The sequence below is a fragment of the Notechis scutatus genome, chromosome 11 (assembly GCF_049901735.1).
Source record: "Notechis scutatus isolate UNSWTSFEM ecotype Mainland chromosome 11, rNotScu1.2, whole genome shotgun sequence".
NCBI classification, from domain to species: Eukaryota; Metazoa; Chordata; class Lepidosauria; order Squamata; family Elapidae; genus Notechis; species Notechis scutatus.
The window spans coordinates 19,137,770-19,161,240 of NC_142019.1; the positions used below are offsets into that span (position 1 = coordinate 19,137,770).

The 23,471-nt window shown below is 52.2% G+C and overlaps 3 protein-coding genes across 3 annotated transcripts in view; 2 read left to right on the top strand and 1 right to left on the bottom strand.

Moving 5' to 3' along the window:
• ADAMTS7 (ADAM metallopeptidase with thrombospondin type 1 motif 7) overlaps positions 1-13,486 on the top strand; it is a 37,691-nt gene extending 24,205 nt beyond the window's left edge. The window contains exons 17-24 of the mRNA XM_087972866.1: positions 2,056-2,182; positions 2,545-2,758; positions 3,592-5,241; positions 5,604-5,756; positions 6,841-7,014; positions 7,495-7,641; positions 7,729-7,888; positions 11,787-13,486. Coding sequence (XP_087828992.1) covers positions 2,056-2,182; positions 2,545-2,758; positions 3,592-5,241; positions 5,604-5,756; positions 6,841-7,014; positions 7,495-7,641; positions 7,729-7,888; positions 11,787-11,950 — 2,789 coding nt within the window. The 3' untranslated portion in view covers positions 11,951-13,486. The remainder of the gene's footprint in view (positions 1-2,055; positions 2,183-2,544; positions 2,759-3,591; positions 5,242-5,603; positions 5,757-6,840; positions 7,015-7,494; positions 7,642-7,728; positions 7,889-11,786) is intronic.
• Positions 13,487-16,249: 2,763 nt separating this feature from the next.
• LOC113423341 (cytosolic iron-sulfur assembly component 2A) lies at positions 16,250-21,669 on the bottom strand. The gene is made up of 5 exons (XM_087972989.1): positions 21,475-21,669; positions 21,222-21,386; positions 20,144-20,193; positions 18,095-18,140; positions 16,250-16,790 (listed from the first exon to the last, which is right to left on the bottom strand). Exons 1-5 carry the CDS (start codon positions 21,605-21,607, stop codon positions 16,693-16,695), a joined length of 492 nt encoding a protein of 163 aa, XP_087829115.1. The 5' UTR covers positions 21,608-21,669; the 3' UTR covers positions 16,250-16,692.
• A 126-nt stretch (positions 21,670-21,795) lies between these two features.
• The window catches only part of SPG11 (SPG11 vesicle trafficking associated, spatacsin), a 41,636-nt gene continuing 39,960 nt past the window's right edge, over positions 21,796-23,471 (top strand). The window contains 3 exon segments of the mRNA XM_087972990.1: positions 21,796-21,986; positions 22,114-22,256; positions 22,258-22,314. Coding sequence (XP_087829116.1) covers positions 21,796-21,986; positions 22,114-22,256; positions 22,258-22,314 — 391 coding nt within the window.

Sequence of the window (23,471 nt, forward strand, 5' to 3'; positions counted from 1 at the left end):
TGGTGCAGGAAAGGTGCCCTTGCTGTCTTCTGGGATGTGTTTTTCAGAAGGCAGCTGGGTTTTCTTGGTTTTCCCTTGAAGATGCTTCACTTGAAGCAGCCAAACAGCCTCAAGGAAAAACCAAGGAAATCCAGCTGCCTTTCGAAAAAGGAGCTTTGGGACAGCCAAGACCAGGAGGACCGAGAATCCCCACTGACATTTGAAATGGCTTGTAGGGCCACCGACTTCGGGCGGTTTGATAAGGCTGCTCTCAGCAGCATGGACCTGGGATTGACCCGTGGCCCTACCGGAGTTCTCCTGGAGGCCTCTTCCTTGAAGCATGGGGCTCACCTGGATCCACCCCCCAGGCAGGCACTCTGGCAAGGGGCCAGCTGTCCTGCGCTCCTCCTGGGGATGGTGTGGACGGCTGGAGGGAAGCTGAACAAGGGATTCACTCCCGGGGTGCCACCTTGTTCCTCGCCTCCACGCAGTCCCTCGTGGACGTCCTCTGGGGTCGGAGAAGGCGGGGAGGGCCTGGGCTCTCTGCCGTGTCCCATGAAGCTGAGATCTGGGCCCACGTGCAGAGCGCAAGCCGAGTGTCCTTAGAGATGCAAAGCCTTTGGTGGGGGGTGGACACGGTCTGGCCAAGACCCTGTGGCTCCCCCCACCCCCTTGAGAGCCACAGCGTTTGGGCCCCGAGGAAGAGCTGGCAGAGGCTGCAGCGGTTCAGCTGGAGACTTGGTCCTCGAAGCCAGCAGTGGTGCTACGAAGGCCGAGAGAAACGACTCGAAAGTGTTTGTAGCTTCTCAGGACTAGGAGTAGCCGTTTGCACCTTCTAGAAAGGAAATGGACGCACATTTTTGACCCAGGACAAAGACAGGCCAATGGGGGCTAATGAACACTGACCTAACTGCTTCTTCACTAGCTGAACGGAGCTGAGAGGGGATGTTTGCCAGCCAAGCAGGGTTTTTTTTTACATTTCCTGCCAGCAGTAAGAGCTGCCAAAAATACATCAGAATTTGGCTAGTTGCCTCCCTACTGGGGATTCTCCGGCATCATGACCCCCCAGGAACATTTCCTGTTAGTTGGGCCAACGTGCGCTCTCCATCCCTAGGGAAGTGTGTGTGTGTTTTGGCTGCCCTTGCAAAGCCTTGGTGGAAGGAGAGGCATTTATCCAGGATTAGGTGGCAGCGGGCAGCAGAGCTGGCGCCCCGTGGTCACTTTTCCCAGTCAGTGAAGCAGCTGTGCTCAGTGGCAGCAAGCAGGGCAGGGCTTGGCCAAGGGTCTGGGTTGGGAAGTGGGCTTGTTGGTGGCCAGCAAAGACACGGTGGCAGCTGATTCCTTTGGCGAGATCCTAAGTACACTTCAGAAATCTAAGGTTCTATTCAGAGTTTTTGCAGCGTTAATTCAGCGCCAGAAAAATAAACACAGATGGCTGATGCTTCATTTAACCTCTTTATAAACATAATAAGTAGATTTTACAAACCAGCTGTAGATTTCTCCAACATGGAGCACCAACTGAGACAGAAACATATTGCAAGGTCAGAGCAGAGCTCCAGTTTCACTTTAGTTCAGCAGGCAAGCAGAAGAGAGAAGCCGTTCCATCTTCAAAGCTCAACATAGCTGCAGAGCTTAATATAGAGCCACGCCTAGGCTACTTCTAGTTTCAGTTTCCAAACAGTCCTCCTTGGCTGACTTAATTGCTATGCCTATTCATTGGGTGACCTTGTTACCAGGCTCTATTCCAGTTCATGAATATCCCCTGACAGGTTCACGCTGGCTTTGGGCCCTGAACAGGCATTTATTCACAGATTGTTCCTTGTGTGCTTTGTGGAAGACTTAAGTCCAACTTGAATGTAATGGGTTTATTTTGCAGTAAATCTGTTTACAAGCTGGACAAAAGGATCCAGTCCCTCCCTCTACCTAAGCCGGGGGGGAGGGGTTTCCCCCAAACTTGGCAACTTTTAAGACTTGTGGACTTCAGCTCCCAGAATTCTTGGAGTTGAAGTCCACAAGTCTTAAAAGTTGCCAAGTTTGGAGACCTCTGATCTAAGCACTTTCTCCTCCTGCCCTCAGGGGTCCAGAGACAGATGGTGCGTTGCCTTGAGAAAGCCGCTGGCTTTGTGGAGGAGCAGCACTGCGATGCTCTCAGCCGGCCTGATGACAAGCGAAGGAATTGCAACAAGGACCCCTGTCCAGCCAGGTCAGCTCTTGGGCCAACCCAAAGCTATTCAAAATGTAGGATGCTCCACAGCTGAAAAGAAAACTTCTGCCGGAAAATCAATGTCTGGGAGAAGAATGCTGCTTGGCCAATGCTGCAGAACCTGGGGCTCAGCCGTAACACGAGGCTGGGCCTCTATGGCTCCAGAGGTCACCTCCGTGAAGAAGCCAGCCGTAGAAGCAGCGGTCTCACACAGCAAAAGGCCACGCCGCCACCTGGCCTCTTGGGGACACGTTCAGGCACTCGGTCTAAAGTGGAACAGCCCAGGATGTGGCAAGAGGTCCGGTATGGGTCCAGGGTGGATCTCGTGGTGACCTAACCTTTCATTCTGTGTGTTTCCACAGGTGGTGGGCTGGTGAGTGGCAGGCATGTTCGGCCACCTGTGGTGACTCTGGACTGACGAAAAGGACTGTCCTCTGTATTCAGAGTGTGGCCTTGGATGAACAGCAGGCTCTTCCACCTGACAAGTGCCAACTTCTCACCAAGCCAGAGGCCACAGCTGCTTGCAACCGCGAAGTCCTCTGCTTGGCACCGTGGGCCACAGGCAACTGGTCAAAGGTGTGGGAGAGTCACATTGCAAAAGTCATAGTGGTGGTGTGGTTAAGAGGGCAGTACTGCAAGCTCCTGCTGCCGACTGCCGGCTGCCTGCAATTTGGCAGTTCAAATCTCACCAGGCTCAAGGTGGACTAAGCCGTCCATCCTTCCGAGGTCAGTAAAAGGAGGAGCCCAATGGTTGGGTGCAATAGGCTGACTCTGAAAACTGCTTGGCTGTAAAGTACTGTAAAGCAGTATGGCAACTTTAAGACTTGTGGACTTCAACTCCCTGGCTGGAGAATTCTGGGAGTTGAAGTCCACAAGTCTTAAAGTGGTCAAGTTTGGGGGCCTCTGGTCTAAGGGCTATTGGACCCTTGAGATGTCAGGAAGGAGGACAGAGGCCTGGCGGGACTTTGTGGGTTTTCTCATAGCTCTTTGGGACCAGTTTACAGAATCCGTCACTCTTTTCTGTGTTTTTTTTCCTGTCCTTGAGCCTCCCCCTTCCAAGACGGGATGTGATCTCTGCTCGGGCAAAATGTTGATCATCTCGAACTGTAGGATCAGCCAAAGTTCTCAGATCTCCCTGTTTTCCCTCAGCAAAGCAGCTTCCTTCCTTCTAGATAGCAAATCTACTCTTAATCCTCTAACCTTAGCTAGACATTTCTTTTAAGGTGTTCCTCGACCCATAATCCAATTTGATTTTCTGTAGACCAACGTTAATTCTGAAACCCAGAGAGTTGAGTGTTGAAGTTGGAGGCTAGCTTGGTTTTTTTTATCCCCCGGTCTTTTCTGCTTATGACAGGGGCCTTCGTCTCGTAGCGTCTCACTTTTGGAATTCCTCTGCTTTGCCTTCCTAGTGCTCGGTGACCTGTGGGAAAGGAACTCAAAGGCGCCCCATTTTCTGCCCCACTGACCCCAGAGCCAAGTGTGATCCAGCCGAAAGACCAGCCTCCGAGGTCGACTGCTGGGCCTCGCCCTGCTGGAATAGGATGGAGAACAGCGTTCCCGATTGGTCTGGGAGTGGCTCCTCCATCCATTTCAACGAAATTGATTTCATCCCCAATTATCATGTCCCCAAATTTGGTCCTTCAGCTCCCAAATCTGAAAACGTTATTACAGAGGAAGTTCTCCCCCCCAACAACCATAAGAAGGGAAATGTGTTTGTGGATGACTTTTATTATGACTATAATTTTATCAATTTTCATGAGGATTTGGCTTATGAACTGGTGGAGGAAAAGGACAGTAAAAGGGAAGACTTGGAGCCCAATTTTGGGGTCAAGATTTCTCACAAGATGGAGGCGGATCCCCAAGAAACCCTTCCTGGTCTTCCTCCCACCACAGACCTGAAAGTCAAATTGGCTGATCAAGGCTCCACGTCTCCTACTGTTGGGCAGGAATATGAGAAGGAGCATGATAATGTTCAGGACAGTAGCACAACTGGCACCTTGCAGGATTCCTTCGTTACCAGAGTTGTCACCAGCTCTTCTGCTTCCGTTCAGCCGTCACTTTCAGAAGATCATACTTCCACTTCAACGGTGAAGCCTCCTCCTTCGGGGAGCAACCACCATGTATTCGGTGGTGCTACTCAAGAACCTCCTTCTACAAATACTTCTTTGGAAGCCAGCACCTCAAGACCTGATTCCTCCATCAGCTCTCCTTACTTGGATGTACTTGCTCCAACAATGTCTTCTGCCGAGGACGGCGATCGCAGAAATGAATTTGGGACTCCAAGCAACACAGAAACTCCTGGTGGGAGGATGCAGGACCCCAAGATTCCTGAACTCAGTGATAGCGGCGATCATGATTTGTGGGAAATGGTGGAAGAAACCAGCAGAAAGCAGAGCAACGGAGACAGAGCCACGGTCAAGGGCGAAGGTAACATGGATGCTGCTTATACAGCGAAGGAAAATCTGGTAAATACATTTGCCAGAACGACTGCAAGAACAACCGGGACACCCTACCGCCTCGCCCACCATCTCTCCGCTTCGGCTGAAGCCTCCTGGGCTGCTTCTGTTCCAGATGCAGACACGAGCAGCATCTCAGGACGGGGCCGTCTCAAGGAGGCCCCCTGGCTCACCGTGGAGCTTTCATCGGGGGCGTCTCCCTCCACTTCTGCATACCAGTTGCCCGGATCCAGCAGAAAGACCCAAAGGCTCCACCATCCGGTCACTCTGACACCACAGATACCAACTGAATCAAACTCTTTGGATCGGAGGATCCCCACCTCTTCTCCCTCCGCATTGCTTCCTTCACACCAGGAGCAATCTAATACGATTGAGGCAGACCTGGAGACTGAGCCTCTACCTTCCCCTGAGGATCGGGAATTCTCCAGGGACAGAAGCGAAAGTCCACCTCCCCGCGTGCCAACTGCCAGGAGTAAAGGAGGTGCTGGGCCTGAGGTCCAATTCCAGGAACCGGAAGAGAAGATGGCGGCGCCTTCTGTAGCTCCTCCTGCTGCTGTAATAGCTGCTCTCAATGCTAGCTGGGAAGCTGGAAACTGGAGTGAGGTAAGTTCTCAGTAAAGCCAAGGTTGTTATCACTGGGCAGATCTCTGGCCAGTCATTTTGCTTCTCCCCTCTTCTCCCTTCTGGCCTCAGCCAGGGTTCTTTTTACGAATATGGGTCATTTTGTGGACCCCAAAAGATAAAAAGGGTTGGGCTGCAGAAATAGAGTGTCCTCCCTTGACTGCGGGGCTTGGCTTTGAAGCCTGTGCAAACAGTGTCCTGTCTCCTGGCCAGCTGTGAATCGTGGAAGGCCGGGGGGAAAGGAGGTGGGATACCATGCGGGGCGCAGCTTTCCAGAGAGGCCAGAAGGAGAGGCGGCATGACTTCCTCTTGGAAGAGGCTGACAGGATTTCCGTCGTTTCTAGTGCTCTACAACCTGTGGCCTTGGCGCAGTTTGGAGGGTTGTGCACTGCAGCACCGGAAGTGAGAACGACTGTGACTTGACTAGAAAGCCAGCTCCTGCCCGGCGCTGTTACCTGAGGCCCTGTTCCAAGTGGCACGTGGGAAAATGGAGTAAGGTAGACAGACCTCATCCCAATGACAGGGACGGATGCGGGGACAGACCTTTGATGAATTGTGCATGCGAGGGTGTCTCCTTTTTCCCGTGGATTTTTCCTTTTGCCCTAGAGTCTAGACTCTGCCAAGGCGACCTATAAGTGGACGCGGGTTTTAGTTTAGCTCTCCCTCCCTTCGTTTCTTAAACACCAGGGGTAGATTTCACGAAGGGAAGCCACTCAAAACCAGGAGGCCTCCTGCCTCTTTGACGCCCCTTCCTGCTCCTGCGCCCTCCCAGCACACAGGCTCCTTTGAGGGAGCATTGCCAGCGAATTATGCAAACCAGGAGCGGAGGAGGTGTTTTCACAGGTGTTTTCTTTGGTTTCAATGGACGTAGGCAAAGGCGATAAAACCGTTTCCCAAGAGAGAAACACATTAGCTCCAGTTCTGAAGGGAAATGGTAAACCTTGTTTGTATCCAGAATGAGGATCTAACTAGCCAACTAGCTAACGTCTGAGCAATTTTGACAGGAGCTGACAACCAGATACTTGATTATTTGGTGAGAATCAGCTTAAACCAGGGGTGTCCAACCTTGGCAACTTTAAGACTTGTGGACTTCAACTCCCAGAATTCCTCAGCCAGCTTTGCTGGCTGAGGAATTCTGGGAGTTGAAGTCCACAAGTCTTAAAGTTGCCAAGGTTGGACACCCCTGGCCTAAACGATTGGGAGAGCTCTCAAGCAGGAAGCACTATAGATGGTCTTCGGTTACTTCCAAAGGCAGGCCTAACAACAGGAAGTAGACGTGGCAAACCAGCAACTTCCAGCCAGCCTTGTCGGGAAACTTCCATAAAGTTGGTTTGTGGGGGAGCCAGTGGCCTCCAGAGGAAGGGGATTCTTTTGAGTAGCCACCTGCAGGGCTGCTCTCCTTCCACCCTGTATGGTAAATCCAGCACTGAGCAGAATTTGGACTGGCCTTTATCCGTATCCCTGAGGATCAGTGGGTTTCTGGCATTAAGGCAGACCAAAAATGGCCCCTTGTTCTTGGTGGCCAGGTTTCTGCTTGGTGCCCCTGTGGCTCATTTTCTGCTCTTTCTGGTTTGCCACCAGTGCTCCAGGACCTGCGGAGGAGGTGTGAAAGTTCGGGGCATCCACTGCATTGACACGCGGGGCCAGCGGCCTCTGCGACCCTTTCATTGCCAGGCTGCTTCCAACAAGCCTCCCACACAGTTGCCGTGCCACACCAAGCCTTGTCTGAGCTGGTACACCTCCACCTGGAGAGAGGTGAGCCGAATGTCACTGGAGGTGGAGGAAGACCCTGACTGCAACCCGAACCCTCATTCCCTAGTCCTCTTCCCCCAACACACATGGCCGGTGGAAGCTGGCCGCCTTGGGCAGGCTGGGAAGCTCTTTGCGGGGTGGGGAGAGGGGCTGCTGTCCTGCTGGGTGACCATTCCCTCTGAAGGAAAGTCCACGGCGTTCTCCCGCTTGGTTCCCCCTGCAAACCCTGGAGCCCAGCACGTCCAAGGAGGAGACTCGGGGGCTGTAGAAGAAGCGGCTCCTGCAGTGCCAGAATATCTCCAGTTGAAGTTGAAGCCAGCAATGCGTGACTTGCTGACTCCTGGGGGTTGGGGGTCCTGGCCGCGTTGGCTCCACCGCTGAAGATGGCCTGGTGCTCCTGTGATGGCTTAGCAGGAAGGGGGCGCCAAGGGGCCAGGCCGTCCTAGCGGCTTCGGAGTCAAACGCCTCTTTCCACCCTCCCAGTGCTCTGAGCTGTGTGGAGGAGGCGAGCAAGAGCGCCTGGTGACGTGTCCCGGAACGGGGAGGTGTGACCCAGCCCTCCGGCCAAACAGCACAAGACCCTGCAACACCCAGCCCTGCACCAAGTGGAGAGTGGGATCTTGGGGGCAGGTAAGCCCCTTCGGTGACACGGGCCCCGGCCTGCCTGTGCCCCCAGAGCAGGACAAGCCGGGGCTCAGAGAGCTGTGTTCCCTGCAGTGCACGGCCACGTGTGGCGAGGGCATCCAGAGGAGGCAGGTGAAGTGCCTGAACACCAACACCGGACAGGCAGAAGAAGACAGTAGCTTGTGTGAGCACGAACCCTGGCCGGAGAAGACCCAGAGGTGCAATGCCCAGGACTGTTCTGCCAGCGAAGCAAGTAAGTGGGCGTCTAGGGTGGCTGGGCACTTATCCATCTCATGGCCGAATGACCGGGAGCCCCTTCTTGGGGCATTGCTGGGTGTTCGGCTGTTTTGGACAATTATCCAGCTGGGATAATTGGCTGTGCCTGTGGGGTGCCTTCGAATAAGGAGGGTGCCAGTGTTGGCTGTGTGTGTGCAGTTGTTCCAAATGTAGGTGTCTTTTTATGGCATCTGGGCCACTTCTGGATTGGCATCAGTGAAACTCGCTGGCAAAGGTTTGGCGTGGCTGCCCACTTGGGCAGACTTTGAGAGAAGACCTCTTTGAGCCACCTGGCAAATGACTGGAGAGTTGGGTACTACATCTCTGGCCTCTGGGCTGGTTACCTGGTTTGTCGGCAGAACACAGGTGGGTTCATTCACCCACAGCTGGACTCTCTTGATGACGGGTGTCCAACTCGATTTCATTGAGGGTCGCATCAGGGTTGTGTTTGACCTCGGGCACGGGGGGGGGGGATAGTGTGGGCGTTGCCAGGGTAGGCATGGCCAGCTTGACCTCATTCGTGTCAGGGGCACCGAGTGCTCTGCCAGTGAAAACAGGCGCCCAATCTCCCAGTTTTTGGCTGGGACGGCCTCCTGCAACCTTCTGCCAGTGCTGGCGGAGGGTTGCAGGAGGCCGTCCCAGCGGAAAACGGAGATTGGGAGCCCATTTCTGCTGGCAGAGGCACCACAGGCCGATCCTTCGCTCTTTCCAGGATGGCCACGTGGGCCGGATCTGGCCCCAGGCACCCCTGCTCTAGGACCTCTGATCTCTGCGAGCCCCTGGATCTGAGACAAACGTCCCAGGTTGACCCTGATTCCCATTTCTGCCGACCATCAGGCTTTTCCTGCCTCACAGGGAAGGATTCTGGTAACCCAGCCTCTTCTCTTCCTGGGCCTCGGAGGGTCCTGCTCTGCTTCAGAAGAGAAACCCAAGACAGGCCTCTTCCTCCGGCTGCATTCCAAGGTTTTATCTCCACCAGGAATGCTGTAAACAGCGGGGCCATCAGAGTGTTTGGCAGGCAGACCGGCGGGGAGCGTGAGACTTTCTGGAGATGGAGGGGAAGAGAAGAGGCTGAGCATTCAGCTGTGGACCTGGTTGCTTTTGTCCTTGGCGGAAAAGATTGGCTGGATCAAGATCCCAACGTGTGGGGTCTTGATCTAGCCTGACCACAGTTCGTGTGTTTCTACTGAATTCAGGCTTCTTAAAAAAAAAAAAAACACCGAGAGGACACAACCGCTTCCCTGTTTTAAGTTGACAAGAGAGGCCCCTTTTGTGTTTTGGTTTGATGCTGGTAACTAGCGCTTCCCCAAACAAATTACTTGAACAGCACAGAAAAAGTATAGAAAAAGACAACATCCTGATGGGGGTTTTACGAAACACAAGGCAGCGTTCAGCCTTTGACAGAGCTGGCCCACCAGAGGTTAAGGGCCTACCTAACCTTTGCTTTCTGGGGTGGGGTGGGATTTCTAATCTCCATGGACTAGAAAACGAGAGACATTTTAGATGCCACTTTTCAATGAGAGACAAAAACTTTCAGCCCCTGGCTAATGCTCAAAGCGCCATTGGGTGTCTCATTTCCTGCAGCAAAGATTATTTTTGTGGCCGGGGGTGTGTGTGTGTGTGTGTGGGTGTGGAGTGGGTGGGGGGGTGAGGAGGATTGTGGGCCTCCTCAGAGGGGAAGATTCACCTCCTGCTTGGTTTCTGCCGCTCTAAAGAGGTGTGGAGTGATGAAAGGACGATTCCTTGCACAGACTTTGCAAGCCCCCCCCTCCCTACTTCTGCCACTGCGTTTGTTTTCATTCTTGAGGAAGAGGAAGACAATCCACACACATCCCAGAGAGCCCAGGATGAGGACAGGCAAGACGTCTGACGGGTGGAAAGGAGTCCGACAAAGGGCTTTCGAGGGGAGCATTGTGCGATGAGATGGTTACCGCAGGTTTGGATATCATCTGGGAGGCCCCTGCAATTTGACAGAAGGTTCCATCCTGATGTGTCATCCGGTCTTGGAGCAAAAATGGCTCCCTTTTAATTTCTTAACCTCTGGTTCTTGTCTTGCCTTTTGGAGCAGTAAAGAACAAATTTGTTTAAGCTGCGCAAACCTTCTGACAACATGCTTCCTGTTCACTCTAGTTTTGAGAAGCCGGTCCAAGTATTCCCCATATGATTCGACTCGGTTTGGATTCCCCCCGACTCCAACCCAGTCCTACTGCGTTTGCAGAGTAGATCACTGCTATTTGGCATTGCCACAACTTTCTCTTGCTACCTGGTTCAAGTGGCTTAGGAACTGCTTTAGTCACCTGGGACAATTGATGGTTTAAAACTGTTGGTGGAAACAGAACACAGCGGTAGATATCAACAGTGGCGATGGAAATCCTCTGTGCCCAAAGGGAGTTTATACTAAGTGGCAAACTGTCCTTAGCGGTATGGACCAAGACCCTCATTGTCCTGCCCTTGTTGGAGTCTGATTCTGAGGGGGAGATTGAGCAGCTGACAGGGAGTGGGAGTGTGGCTCCGGTGGTTGTGGAGGAAACGGGGGAAGGGCACAGTCTGGCTGGGCCTTCAGAGGAAGACCCAGGCCCACCCCCTCTTCATCCTAGGGCATGCAGGGAGGAACGGAGAAGGGAGCAACATGGCTTATGAGAGAGAAGAAGGCCCTGATCCCTTTCATTTGTTGCAGCTGGGAAAACAGGATATAAGTGGGACATTTGCACACGGTTCCTTGCTGGAAGCAAAGCGTGCATTATCTTGGTCAAGCCTCATCTGGGTTTTGGCGTCTTCCCAACTGTGGGTGCTGAGTTATCCTTTGAAAGCCTGCAATTTATCATCCTGGCCTGCTGTGTTAATTACTTCAGTGTGGTTTGTGTTGGTTTTTTTATTTCTAATTATCTTTACTTTGGGTTCGGACTGCATTTCTGCCCTTCGTAGACTGTTTTTGGAAGAGTTTCATCTCCAGCCAAGGATAACTGGACATTGGGGGCCAAGTTGGAGGCATGAAAGGGACTATACCTATTTTTTGTGACTTTTGCTTTTGTGCCACGCCCCGGCTCATCACACTCATCCTGGGTGCTATTGCCATTGTGAAGAAAGATGCAGAGGTTGATCAGGGTCACACAACATGCTTAGTGGGGTTAATGATGGGGCTGTAGGTTGGGTGAACCTCTTGACCCAGTTAGGCGAGAAAAGTAGGTGTAAACCAAACCAATGTTTGCCACTCAGTGAGATTGGGTAGACTCCATCCCACCCCCCTCTCTATCAGTCTGTCGTGAGACAGCGCCCGTGCCCCTCCCAGCCCGCCTTCTGAGGAGGGGAGAACAGGACATGTGGAGAGGCTGACCGGTCAGCTGTGAGCATTGGACTTTTCCCCTTCAACCGAAAAGAATGAACTTCTGAAAACCAGGTGTTTGAAAAGGGATCCTTTATTGAAAGGGGTTTTATCTCAACACCAGGCAAAGCAGAATCTAAGATACCCCCAGGCAGACAGTCATAGATAAAGGAAGTTAAAAGCCCTCCCCTCATTCAGATGTGGAGTTAGTCAAACAAAGAACCAACAAGTTAATTCTCCCCTCTCCTTCTCTGGGAACTTATCTTGCAGAGTTCCCAGGAGTTTCTTCCAGGGCTGGAATTTTTATGGTCCCTTCTCATCCTGTTTCTCTTCCAGAGGTGACAAGTTTCTGGACATCTGGCTCCAGTCCTCCAGTTGTATATCATGTGCAAGTGATACAGAATCAATATAGGATTTAATATATTCAGGTTACATCAAAAAGGATTACTTGTACCAACTCCCCCCCCCTTCTTCTTCCATTGAAGAGTGGCAGATAAACGGATCTGACACCGGCCCTCCATGACAAAGGCTCCTGCCTTCTCTTCTCTCCCAGGCTTCATCTGTGAGCGTGACCGCCTCTCCTTTGGCTTCTGCCAGACCCTGCTGTGGCTGGGAAGATGCCACCTCCCCGCAGTCCGTGTCCAGTGCTGCCAGACCTGCCATCCACACAGCCTGCTCCATCGGGACCGGGGTGACGAGCGCTCCTCCCGGAAGTGAACGCCTCTGTGTGCCCAGGAACCTGGCGGGCGAGAGCTGCACCCACTTCAGCCGGCCAGCTCTTCCGCCCTCCCGGAAACCAACCCATGTTTTCTGCCTGGCATGGCGCTCCGTCCTGTGGCTGAGCTGTGCTCCAGGCAGCCGAAGAGAAGCCTTGCGGCCTCAGCCCAGGAAGGAGCCGGCGGGGGCCAATGCAACCTGGCCTCAGGAAAGCGGCTTCCGGAAGCCACCTCAGAAATCTCTCTGGTCTACAGTTGGTCATAGTCACTCAGTGTTGGCAGGCCAGCACAAAACTCCTGAGGAGTGATTTAAAATAAATAATAAAGCCAACTATTTTTATATTTTATGGAAATGGGCCTGTGGCATTCCACAGAGTGTAATTTGATCAGTTGGTTGTGTTATAACTACAAAGATTTTTCTTGCTATAGGTGTGAGGAGCTTCAGACAGTGAAGTTAAATGTCCTGGTGCTGACTGTGCACGCTTGCACACACACACACACACACGTGGTGCTACTGCTCTTGAGACGGTCAGGTGCTTCTACTCCGCCCAGCTTTGGGTGGGTTAATAGCTCCTCCAGCAGGGCTGGCAGTCCTGTGCCAACCTGTTCTGCCATCTGGTGCCACCTGAGACTTGCAAGCCAAAAGGATGCCTGTAGCTGGTGCAGGACAGAGGCCAACCTGCCTAAGATTGCCCAGGTAAGGGACTCAATGGAAACATGTCTGACTATACAACTGTTCTGCCTCCTTTCACTGCCCAACCAGGTCTTCCAGAAGCTTCATTCCCTTTCTTTGTGAACGAAGAACGCTTGATATCGGATCTACATTTTCTCCATTTCTAACTTACGTTGTTAGTCACACTGGCAAAAATACGTCTGACTCAAGATTGTGTGTTGGCTTTCTTACTTGCCCCTTGAAATTGGAGAAATGGTGCAGAAGTCCCCTGAAAGGTCTACCCATCTAAACTTTGTGTAATCTTCAGACAACATAAAAGATCACCCTGTTTTAACGGAAGGATGGCATGGCTTGGCTTATTTGTCTGCCTGGTGAGAGGGTTGTGCTTCCTTTGGGTCCATCTTGACTCCCGGTGGCTCCGTGGACAGGGCCGTGCAGTGTTGGTAGCAGGCTGTGGAAGCAACTTGCCCTTGTTTCTTCTGAGGTGTGTTTTGACCCCCTATCTAGGCTAAGAGAGAGGGACTGGCCTGTAATCACCCTGCTGCCTTTGGGGCCCCAGACAGGGCTAGAACCCATGGCCTCCAGGCCTTCACCATGAGACCAAACGGGAGCTCAGCCGTTCTGTGGACTTAGCCAAGGTTTAAGACCGCTTTGTCCACTTCAGAATACCAAATGTCATCCTCATTCCAAGATGAAGTTTCCCAATCAACCTATCGGAAAAACTGAACATTGTTTGGGAGAAAAGTATTGTAATACCTTTCTAAAATTGTAATGGCTATAGCTCTCAAGTGTGTTAAACTGCAATAGTAAAGTTACATCTAATTCTGTTGTATTTTTTTTCTGTTAAATTTTTTTTAAATTGTACCCATCTTGTCTTCTTAGTCTGTGTGTGCTTGCTTAGCGTGGCTACAACCCACTCAGAATATCAGAGCGTATGGTGCCTGTGTTCGCTCCGTGAGATCCAGCTCCTCCCAGGTGCCTTTGGAAGGCAGTGGAAGTCAGTCAGGAGCTGCTTAAAATTTGGGCCACTTTTGTGGTTCCCCAAAGCTCCCACTCCACATCTTGGTGAATGGGATTTTAACGGTGCAGATGCTTCATTTTCCTGGAAGATCCCACCCCACAGCCTGGCCAATCTTTCTAACAGACGCCTGCCTCCTTGCAAGTGGCCAGCCACCGGAGGGCACCAGCCAGGGACTGTGGCCGCCAAGCCCTGCTGCTTCTGGAGCCAAGAGGCAGGTGGGATAGGAATGGCTTCGAATACACCCTCTGTCATGCCCGTCGCAATCTGATTCGGAGGGGAAGGCTGAGCAGCTGACAGCGAGGGGGAGTGTGGCTCCAGTGGCTGTGGAAGAAACCGGGGAAGGGCAAAGTCCGGCTGGGCAAAGCAGGGGAGAGGTAGAGCAAGGCAAAGGGAATTCAGAGGAAGGCCCAGGCCCACCCCCTCTTCATCCTAGGGCACGCAGGGAGGAACGGAAAAGGGAGCAACATGAGTTGCGTGGCTTACAGGGGAGGAAAGGGCCCTGATTCCCTTCATTAGCTGCAGCTAGGGACAGTGTTTAAAAAGGGAGATTGCGCACAGCAAGTTGTTGGAAGCGAATTGTGAGTTATCTTTTATTGTTGAGGCTTATCTGGGTTCCTGGCCTCTTCCCAACTGTGTGTTTTGTTGGCCTTTGAAGTCTGCAATTCCTTATCCTGCCCCGTTCAGTTAATTGCTGCAGCGTGGTTTGTGTGGATTTTTATTTACAGTTGTACTTTGTTTTCAGACTAAATTTCCTCCACTTAAGGACTTTTTAGAAGAGTTTTTCCTCCAGCCGAAGGTGACTGGACATTGGGGGCAAAGTTGGAGGTGTTTTCTTACCTATGTGACTGTGTTGCCTTTGTGCCACACCCTGGGTCATCACACCTTCCCTGAGTGGAGACCATACCCCGATATCTCCCTCTGCTCATCCCACTTTTGTGTTACCTTCTCCATCTGTGTGTGTGTGGGGGTGGGGTGTCTTTAACTGGGGTTTCTGCCCTGAGCAGGGGCTGACTCAGTGGTCTGAATTTCAGCTGAGGGATTAAAAGTTTTGACCAAAACATTTTGCTTTAAAGCAAAAATGAGTAACCAAACTACAAAAATGGTCACTAAATGCTACTTAATGTCATACAATTAGAACATTATTTGATACTTAAGTGGAATGGCGATCATATTATCTGAATTTATTGTAGCGCTTCCCCCCAAAGAAGACAGCCTAGAAAACATTGTGCCCCTTTGATTTAAGGGTTGTGTTCAGAATCACCTCAGTTCAACTCGTCTAAACAACGGAGTCCACAAATGTCTTCAGCAGTATCAGAAACCAGAGTATGCTGCACTGTGGAGACTGAAGCCCTTGGAGAACGTTCCTTCCATGACAAGTTAAATCCAATGATAGTTTTAGGAAAGCTTCGTTTGTGTTGCTAATGGGAGGAGCTCAGGCGGAGCCCACGGCTGTCCCATAGCCAGGGGTCACAAAGACCCCTTCAAAACAGTCTTGTCTCTGGTAGGTACAGTGGAGACTCACACTGTCCAACGACTGAACTTTCCATCTGGAAAACTGTGTGATGATTTTGGAGGGAGGAAAAAATGATGAGAAATACAGACAGAAACTGTTGGGACAGTTCGGGGAATCCCCCTCCTTTCACCTCACCTGACCGATGTGCTTCGAGGGCCAGGTAACACTTTTTTAACAGCTGGGCTTTAAAACTCAGAAAAACAGAAGACCACCACCATAATCCTCTCTCAGCTGAGGAAAGGGAAATATTTCAGTCTCCCCACGCTCCTGAGTTAACTTTTAAAAACACTGGTTTGTTACTTATTTGATTCCAATGACGTTTCCAGCAGTGCCTTTGGTAGGGGTTGCTTTTCTGGATGGGGTGCGGGGCTCCGTTTACATCCCTTGCTTGGAAAAAACAACAACAACCCATTGCTCTCCTTCAGTATCCTTTCCCCTGTTTCCTGCGGAGACGGCGTTTGAGCAGTCAGGCGGCCACCAGCTTTGCGCCTGGGCTTGGGGCCACGCGGCCCGTGAGTGTGGCTGAAGGCTTGGCGCAGGGCCTGGATGCCAGGCGGCCAGGGAGAGCAAGCAGCAGTCCCAGAGGGACGCCATGGCCCTGGGCCAGGAAGCGCCCGATCTGAGAGAGATGCCCTCTGCATGGAACAGTCTGAGGGCCCCGATTATTTGGCTTGCCAGAACGACCTGAAGCAGAGGTCTCCAAACTTGGCCACTTTAAGCCTGGCGGACTTCAACTCCCAGAATTCCCCAGCCAGCTATGCTGGAGAGTGCAGCCGCCGTAGGGCGATGCTGCCAGCCTCAGGCCCCAGGCTGGGGGGAATGGCACCCTCGAGGCAGCCTTTGTGAGGGGCTGCAGTGGCTCCAGAGGTGAGGCCGGGGCCTTGGTGGGAGATGGCACCAAGCTCTCCGTGACCCAGAGCGAGCCTTTCGCCTCTATGGCTGTCCGGCTATTTCATTGCCCAGTGCCAACAGCACTGCCACCATGTGGTTGTATGAACTTTGCCCTTGTGGATTCTGGCATATTTCTCATCTGTTTGGACACACCCTTTCCCCTTTCTGGGGAAAATGCAATGATATATTAAAAAAATAAACATTTTCTCAACAATTCTGTATTTGATTCACCCTTAACAGAGTAGCTATTTATATATACTTCATTAAGGAAGTGGAAAAATCAACTAAAATCACATTTTAAAAATTACAACACACATTAAGCGAACGTAGAAGGGTTGGACCTTGGAGGTCTTCTAATCTTAACTCCCTGCTTGAGCAGGAGACCTTAATATCATTCCAGACTGGTTGTCCAATCTCTTTTTCATAAGTTGGCAGTAAAAATTATTCATATTTAGAAATATCAACTTTAAGAGAATATTAATTTTTCATTCTATAGAGTTCATCTGAGGTTGATCAGGCCTGCTCGCTCTTGTTTGCAAATAATTGGATGCTTTCAAAATGATGCCTTCAAGATAATTTTTAGTATTAAATTCAAGATAATGTTATATAGAAAGAAGTTGATACAAAGAAGGCAGACATTCCAAGTCAGTCGGGGTCCTGCACACACTGCTCCACAATCTCCCGCAAACTGGGATTCTCCATGGCTGCTGCGACTCTCTCTTTATCATTGATTTGTTTGTTGACTGCAACACAATGGAAAAATTCTCAAGAAGCTTTTGACTGAGCAAATTTATCATCAACTGCAACCTGCCTCATACTAAGATAAAATGTTTATGGAGATTCTCACGCATGGTTGTCCCAAAGGTGCGTTTTCAAGAGGCAACTGTGTGTGTGTGTGCGCGCGCTTAAAGACATTTCGCTTCTCGTCCAAGAAACTTCTTCAGTTTCTGAAGAAGCTTCTTAGATAAGAACTGAAGAAGCTTCTTGAATGAGAAGCAAAACTTCTTTAAGCAAAACCAAAGTCCAGTTACCTTTTGAAAAAGCACCTTTGGGACTAAGAGGGACAGGCTGGTTTTTTTCACTGATCATGTGCCATCAAGCTGGTATTGACTATTAGCACCCACATACAGTACACAGATTTTTCTCCACGAAGTTCTCCTCGTCCCTTTCTTAATGGGTCTAGAACGGTTCTTTTTATTTTTCTCAGGAAGTATCATCCATCAACTTTCCTCTAAATGAAAAAAATATGGCAAAGGTTCCCCTCGCACAGAGGTGCTAGTCTAGTTGTTCCTGGCTCTGCAGGGCTCATCTCCATTTCTAAGGCGAATAGCCAGCATGGTCCGAAGACGTCTCCGTGGTCATGTGGCTGGCATGACGAAGGCGTGTGGAACGCTACCACCTTGCCACCAAAGGGGTCTACTTGCATTTTTACACGCTTTCAAACTGCTAGGTTGGCAGAAGCTGGGACAAGGAATGGGAGCTCACCCCGTTACGGCAGCGCTAGGGATTCAAACCGCCAAACCCTAACCTTTCGGATTGACAAGTTCAGCATCTTAGCCACTGCGTAGCGAGCATCGTAATTACTACATGCAGTGGCGTAACGCAACAGTAAGGTCAAAAACATGCAACTTTTTAATGTATGTTTTGCAACAGTATAAAAGTTGAAGCCAATGCCTTACAGTGGGGTTCACTTAAGTGCATCAGCTCCTACCTGGTGGAAATCCTACCTGCCCTGCTCCCCCAGGAAGCTTTCTTCTAAGGGACAACTTGTAGGGCATGATTTTAGGAAGTTCCCTGTAATGCAGGTCTAACCTCCAGCAATGCGATTCCTCTTCTAATACGGATCTGTAAGCAATATTTGGTGCAGCAGACCAGGGAGATCCGGGGCCTACCCTCCCACCCTTAACCACCCCCCAAGCATGGAATACTCTCGAGTGTAAACCCTCCCTGGGTCTTCGCTGTGGGAGAAGTGGAGGTGGTCAATTTTAAGGTGCTTTTTTCCATTGAAAATAGTTCACTCTTAAGCACAACCTGAAGGTATACTTACTGTCTTCCTCAATAGAATGTGCCCCCTCCGATATGTAGATTTCCAGCTAGATGAGACAGAAAAATGTCAGCTTAGAAACACCTAGTGCTTCATGAAGAATCTGTACATTGAACTCTCTCTCCCCATTCAACTATGCTGAATAAACAACCTACCCTCAGCATGTCTGCTTTAAAAGGAAGGGATTTCTTTTTCATGTATACTATAATGGTTACATATCTGAATGAGTATGGTAATTGTGCAAGTACTTCCTCCCCTTTTTAAAGGCCCCTTTAAACCAAATTTGAACTCAAAACTAATTAATACAAACTTTCAAATACCCCTTGAATTGTTTTATGTATTGCCATAACTACTCTTCTCACAGGACAATGTGCTGGTCAAGAATTTGAATCCCGAGAGGCTTGGGGGTTTCTAATGCAGTGAAATTCTATTGTTTGATTGTCATTTCCAGTTTAAACCCTTTCGAGTTGTTTGTGTGAATTCACAGTTCAGCTTAGCACAACACAGCACAAGCCAAGTGAAAGCTAATGCCTGTTTGCGAGCTCTCCTTTCTATCACTCACTCATGAGGATGGGCGCATTGCCCCTTGCGCACTGCCACAAACCTGTCGGAAGCTACTGGTCCCTGGCTGTGGTGTCAGGGAAAGGTGGGGCTAAAAGCAGCCAGCAAGCTCTTGCAGGGGGCTGACTCTTCTAGGCAAGCAGGCCGGCCTGGGGAGGATCAACTATTGGGGACCCAACAGGGGAGTGCAAGACCTCCCCCTCCGCTCCCTGCTTCCCCACTTGCCCATTCTCACATCTCTATATTCCCATTGGTTTTTTTTTGCATTGCTTATTCTACTGTAACTTTTCATTTCTGGGAGTTTTCATTTCTGTTTTATTGTTATATGGCGCCTACAGTACCCCCACGGTGATGTTCCTCTGGAACATTTTGCACCCTGATGTGAGGTTGGCCCCCAATCCTCCTATCCTTTTGTCTTAAAACCTGGATCTGCCAGTTGGCTGGGGCCCCAATGGGGGAAGAGGACAACGGAAGCGATCGATCAAGTGACAACAGATCCCCTTCCCCCACTCCGCCCCTGCCCTCCCCAGGGGACCTTGATTCTTGCTTTTATGTTTTAATGTATGTCTATCTTTTGACTGGCGGCTGCCTAGAGTTACCTTATGGTAAGATGGGCAGGCAATAAATCTAATAAATATTGAATACATAATAAATGAGACAGATGATACGATAGATGGTAGGTAGGTAGATAGGGTATAATTACATGGCCATCCCAGCCACCCTCTGGGAATCACTTCTCGCTAGTGTGCATATCAGTGATGGCTGACTAGAATCACCTTAGGCCTCTCCATTTGTTGTGGTTAGCCGGCAGCAGGTACAGATGGCTGAGGAGAGCGAGGACTCAGATGAGGGGCCAGGACCATTAGGGACTGCTGCCTTCAGAGATTGTGGGGGCTGGCAGCAGCGATGAGGAGGTTCCTGAGGAGCCTGTGCCAAGTTGTGTGCGCGCGCAGGGCTGCTCGCAGGAAAGAGCAGCTGCAGCAGCATGGGCGACTCGGGAGTAAGGCTGCAAGGCAATGGCCCCTCCTTCAAGCAGATAAAAGCCAGCTGTGAATTGGATGTTCTTTGCAGGAAGCAAAGACGTTTTGAAACTCAGCCTCGTGGACATTGCAGTATCTTAAGTTGGTATTTGAAGACTCTTGTGTTGTGAAATATTTCTTATCTGTGATTCTCGGCAGTCTTGCACGGTTTTGGCGAGGCTTGTGCTTATCAGAGTTAATTAGTTTGCAGCAGCCTTTTAACCGGGGATTCGTAAGTCTCATTAAAAGGTTTCTGTTCCTTTTGGTTCATGTTTGTTTTATTGGACAAGGGTTTGGGTCAGAACACCATTTCTCCCTTCTTTCAGACAACCTCTTTCCTGCAGGATGAGGACATGCAAGCTGTCACCTGCCACCCTGCTATTCTTATATAGCCCAAGCAGTGCCATCAACAGGGGTCTTCCGGGAGAACCTACCTCACACTTCAATGAAGAGAAAAACACAAACGACATACCTTGTGCTTGAAAGGTAAACATCGCTGAAGTTTGATCCTCAAACACAGCCCTAAATTTTCATGAAAAAATACTTCAGTTAGCTTTTCAAACATAAGACTCTTCCTCTGTCTCTCAGTTATCTTTTTTATCGGAACAGCAACTGACCATGCAGGGGAAAAGGCTGGTTTAACTTTTGGTTAAAAAAAAAAAAACATTTTGGGAGGACCTGGTTTCCTTCATTTAAAAAAGATAAAAAACTGTGCAAAGTCCATTTTTTTCCTCGGGCAGCAAATAACATGGAACAGCAGCTGTTTTGCAACCCACTGGAATGTTTTTCACTTAGGTAGGAGCCCCTCTAGAGGTCATCTACGCCAGGGGTCTCCAACCTTGGCCACTTTAAGACTTGTGGACTTCAACTCCCAGCTTTGCTGGCTGAGGAATTCTGGGAGTTGAAGTCCACAAGTCGTAAAGTGGCCAAGGTTGGAGACCTGTGACCTAGGCTACATTCAGCAAAGGGCTTGCACCTGCTTTGGTATAAACAGGGGAAGCAAACGTTTTCCTAGAAATCCCTTCAGCCGAGGGCACAAGGAGGTGCTGCAAACACAAGAGCCCTGACCTACAATGCTTGCAAGCTGACTTGTTGCTTCAAACTAGGATCTCTTGAAGCAAGAAATCTTCCCATACACCAACTTGGCAGCTTTAAGACTTGTGGACTTCAACTCCCAGAATCCCTGAGGTAGCATGACTGGAGGAGGAACTCTGGGAGTTGAAGTCCACAAGTCTTAAAGCTGCCAAGTTGGAAGACCCCTGCCATAGATGATGACGATGATGATGATGATTATTATTATTATTATTATTAATGGAGGGGGAGAAGGAGGAGGAGAAGCAGAAGCAGAAGAAGAAGAAGATGATTGGTTTGGAAAGCCAAAATACAATTTGCTTGTCCCCCAAAGATGCACCCCCCCAAAAGCCCCACGTGGATGAGAAGCCAGGATTTAAGGCAGGGACAGAAAGGCGAGGCTCCCCCGTGGGGTCTGGGCTGCTCTGGATCCCCCAGCCGGCTCGCCGGAGGCCCCCAAGCGCCCGAGGGAGTCCTACCGATGAGCGTGGCCAGCGAGCAGTGGGGCACGGTGGGCGTGAACCGGATGGTGATCAGGCTCTCGCCCGGCCCGATCTCGGCCACCTCCACGCCGCTCTCGCTCACCACCTCCAGCTCCTCCAGCGTGTTCGGCTTCTCGGGGTCGCGGATGGTGCGGATGAGATCTGCGCGGGGGGCAAAGGGAGGCGCGCGGGCTGAGCGGGGAGGGTCTCCTGCGCCCCCGCCCCCCGACCCGCCTCCCCCCGCACCCACCGTAGACCTCCAGCGCCCGCTCCTGCTCCTGCGCCATGGCGGCGGCCCGCCCGCTCTCGCCCCCGCCCCCGCGCGCCGCGTCCGCATAGCCCGCGCTACCGAGCGCCCGCCACAGCAGCCCCAGCGCCAGCATCGCCGCCGCCGGGCTTCCTCGGCAAGACAGCCGCCGGCGGCAGAAGGGCCTCCATTCGCGGCGGGCGGAAGCTTCCGGCGGGGTGGGCGGGGCGGCGGCTGCGCGTTGGGGACTCCAACGGAGGACTACAAAGCCCGGCAGGCCTGGCGCGTCCCCCTCAGCTGGGCGCCGCGGGTCTCACGGCGGGGATGGCTGAGGCGTTGCGGGTGTTGCTGCCGCCGCCGCCGCCGCCTGCGGAGCCCCCGGCCGGCCCCCTGCGGGCCAAGCTCAGCCGCGGGCGGGGAGCGCTGGCCGTGGCCGGGCCGTCCGAGCTGCGTCTGTCCGGGCTGACCTCGGCGGCGCGGCTGCCGGGCGTCTCTCTGCCGGGCGCCTGGGAAGAGTAAGCGGGGCCTGAGGGCGGGCAAGGGTCCCGCCAGGGGTCGCCGGCGGGGGCTCCGGTCGGGCGGGGGGACGCCGCGGGGAGGGGAAGCGGAGGCCCTGACCCGAGGCCGGCGCGGCTCTTGCAGCTTCGTGTGGGGCAGCGGATGCGAGGCGGCGGCGGCGGAGGAGGAGGCGGCGGCGGGGGTCGCCTGCAGCTGCTGGCCGTGGCCGAGAGCCGGGCGCTTTCCTCTACGACGTCGCTCCGGAGGCCGGGAAGTGGGGCGCGACCCTCCTGCGCAGCGTCCCCGAGGAGCGGCTGCGGGGCCTGCTGGCCGCCCGGGATGCAGGCGAGTCTCTCCTCGCAGGGGCGGCCCCCGGGGAGGAGGAGGATGGCGGGGGGAAGGGGGCTGCCTCTGGGTTGCTTCCTTCCGGAAAGCGGCTCTTTCCAGGCCTCTCAGTCCGGCTTCCCAGCAACTGCAGGGCTGAGATTGACGGTCTCCATCCAGGGAGGAAATGGCACCCTCGGGTTTTGCAGAAGTTCTGTGTCTTAGCTCGGGGTCCCTCCACCTGGGCCACTGGAAGCCTGGAGGACTTCAACTCCCAGAATTCCCCAGCCAGCAAAGCTGGCTGGGAGTCTGGGAGTTGAATCGCCAGGCTCAGTGGCCAGGTTGAGACCCTGCATTAAACAAAGCTGGATTGGGAATTCTGGGAGTTGAAGTCCTCCAGGCTTCCAGTGGCCAAGGTTGGAGACCCCTGCATTAGAGCAAAGCTGGCTGGGGAATTCTGGGAGTTGAAGTCCGCCAGGCTTCCAGTGGCCAAGGTTGGGGACCCCTGCATTAGAGCAAAGCTGGATTGGGGAATTCTGGGAGTTGAAGTCCTCCAGGCTTCCAGTGGCCAAGGTTGGAGACCCCTGCATTAGAGCAAAGCTGGCTGGGGAATTCTGGGAGTTGAAGTCCGCCAGGCTTCCAGTGGCCATGGTTGGAGACCCCTGCATTAGAGCAAAGCTGGCTGGGGAATTCTGGGAGTTGAAGTCCTCCAGGCTTCCAGTGGCCAAGGTGGAGACCCCTGCATTAGAGCAAAGCTGGCTGGGGAATTCTGGGAGTTGAAGTCCGCCAGGCTTCCAGTGGCCAAGGTTGGGGACCCCTGCATTAGAGCAAAGCTGGATTGGGGAATTCTGGGAGTTGAAGTCCGCCAGGCTTCCAGTGGCCAAGGTTGGGGACCCCTGCATTAGAGCAAAGCTGGCTGGGGAATTCTGGGAGTTGAAGTCCGCCAGGCTTCCAGTGGCCAAGGTTGGGGACCCCTGCATTAGAGCAAAGCTGGATTGGGGAATTCTGGGAGTTGAAGTCCTCCAGGCTTCCAGTGGCCAAGGTTGGAGACCCCTGCATTAGAGCAAAGCTGGCTGGGGAATTCTGGGAGTTGAAGTCCGCCAGGCTTCCAGTGGCCATGGTTGGAGACCCCTGCATTAGAGCAAAGCTGGCTGGGGAATTCTGGGAGTTGAAGTCCT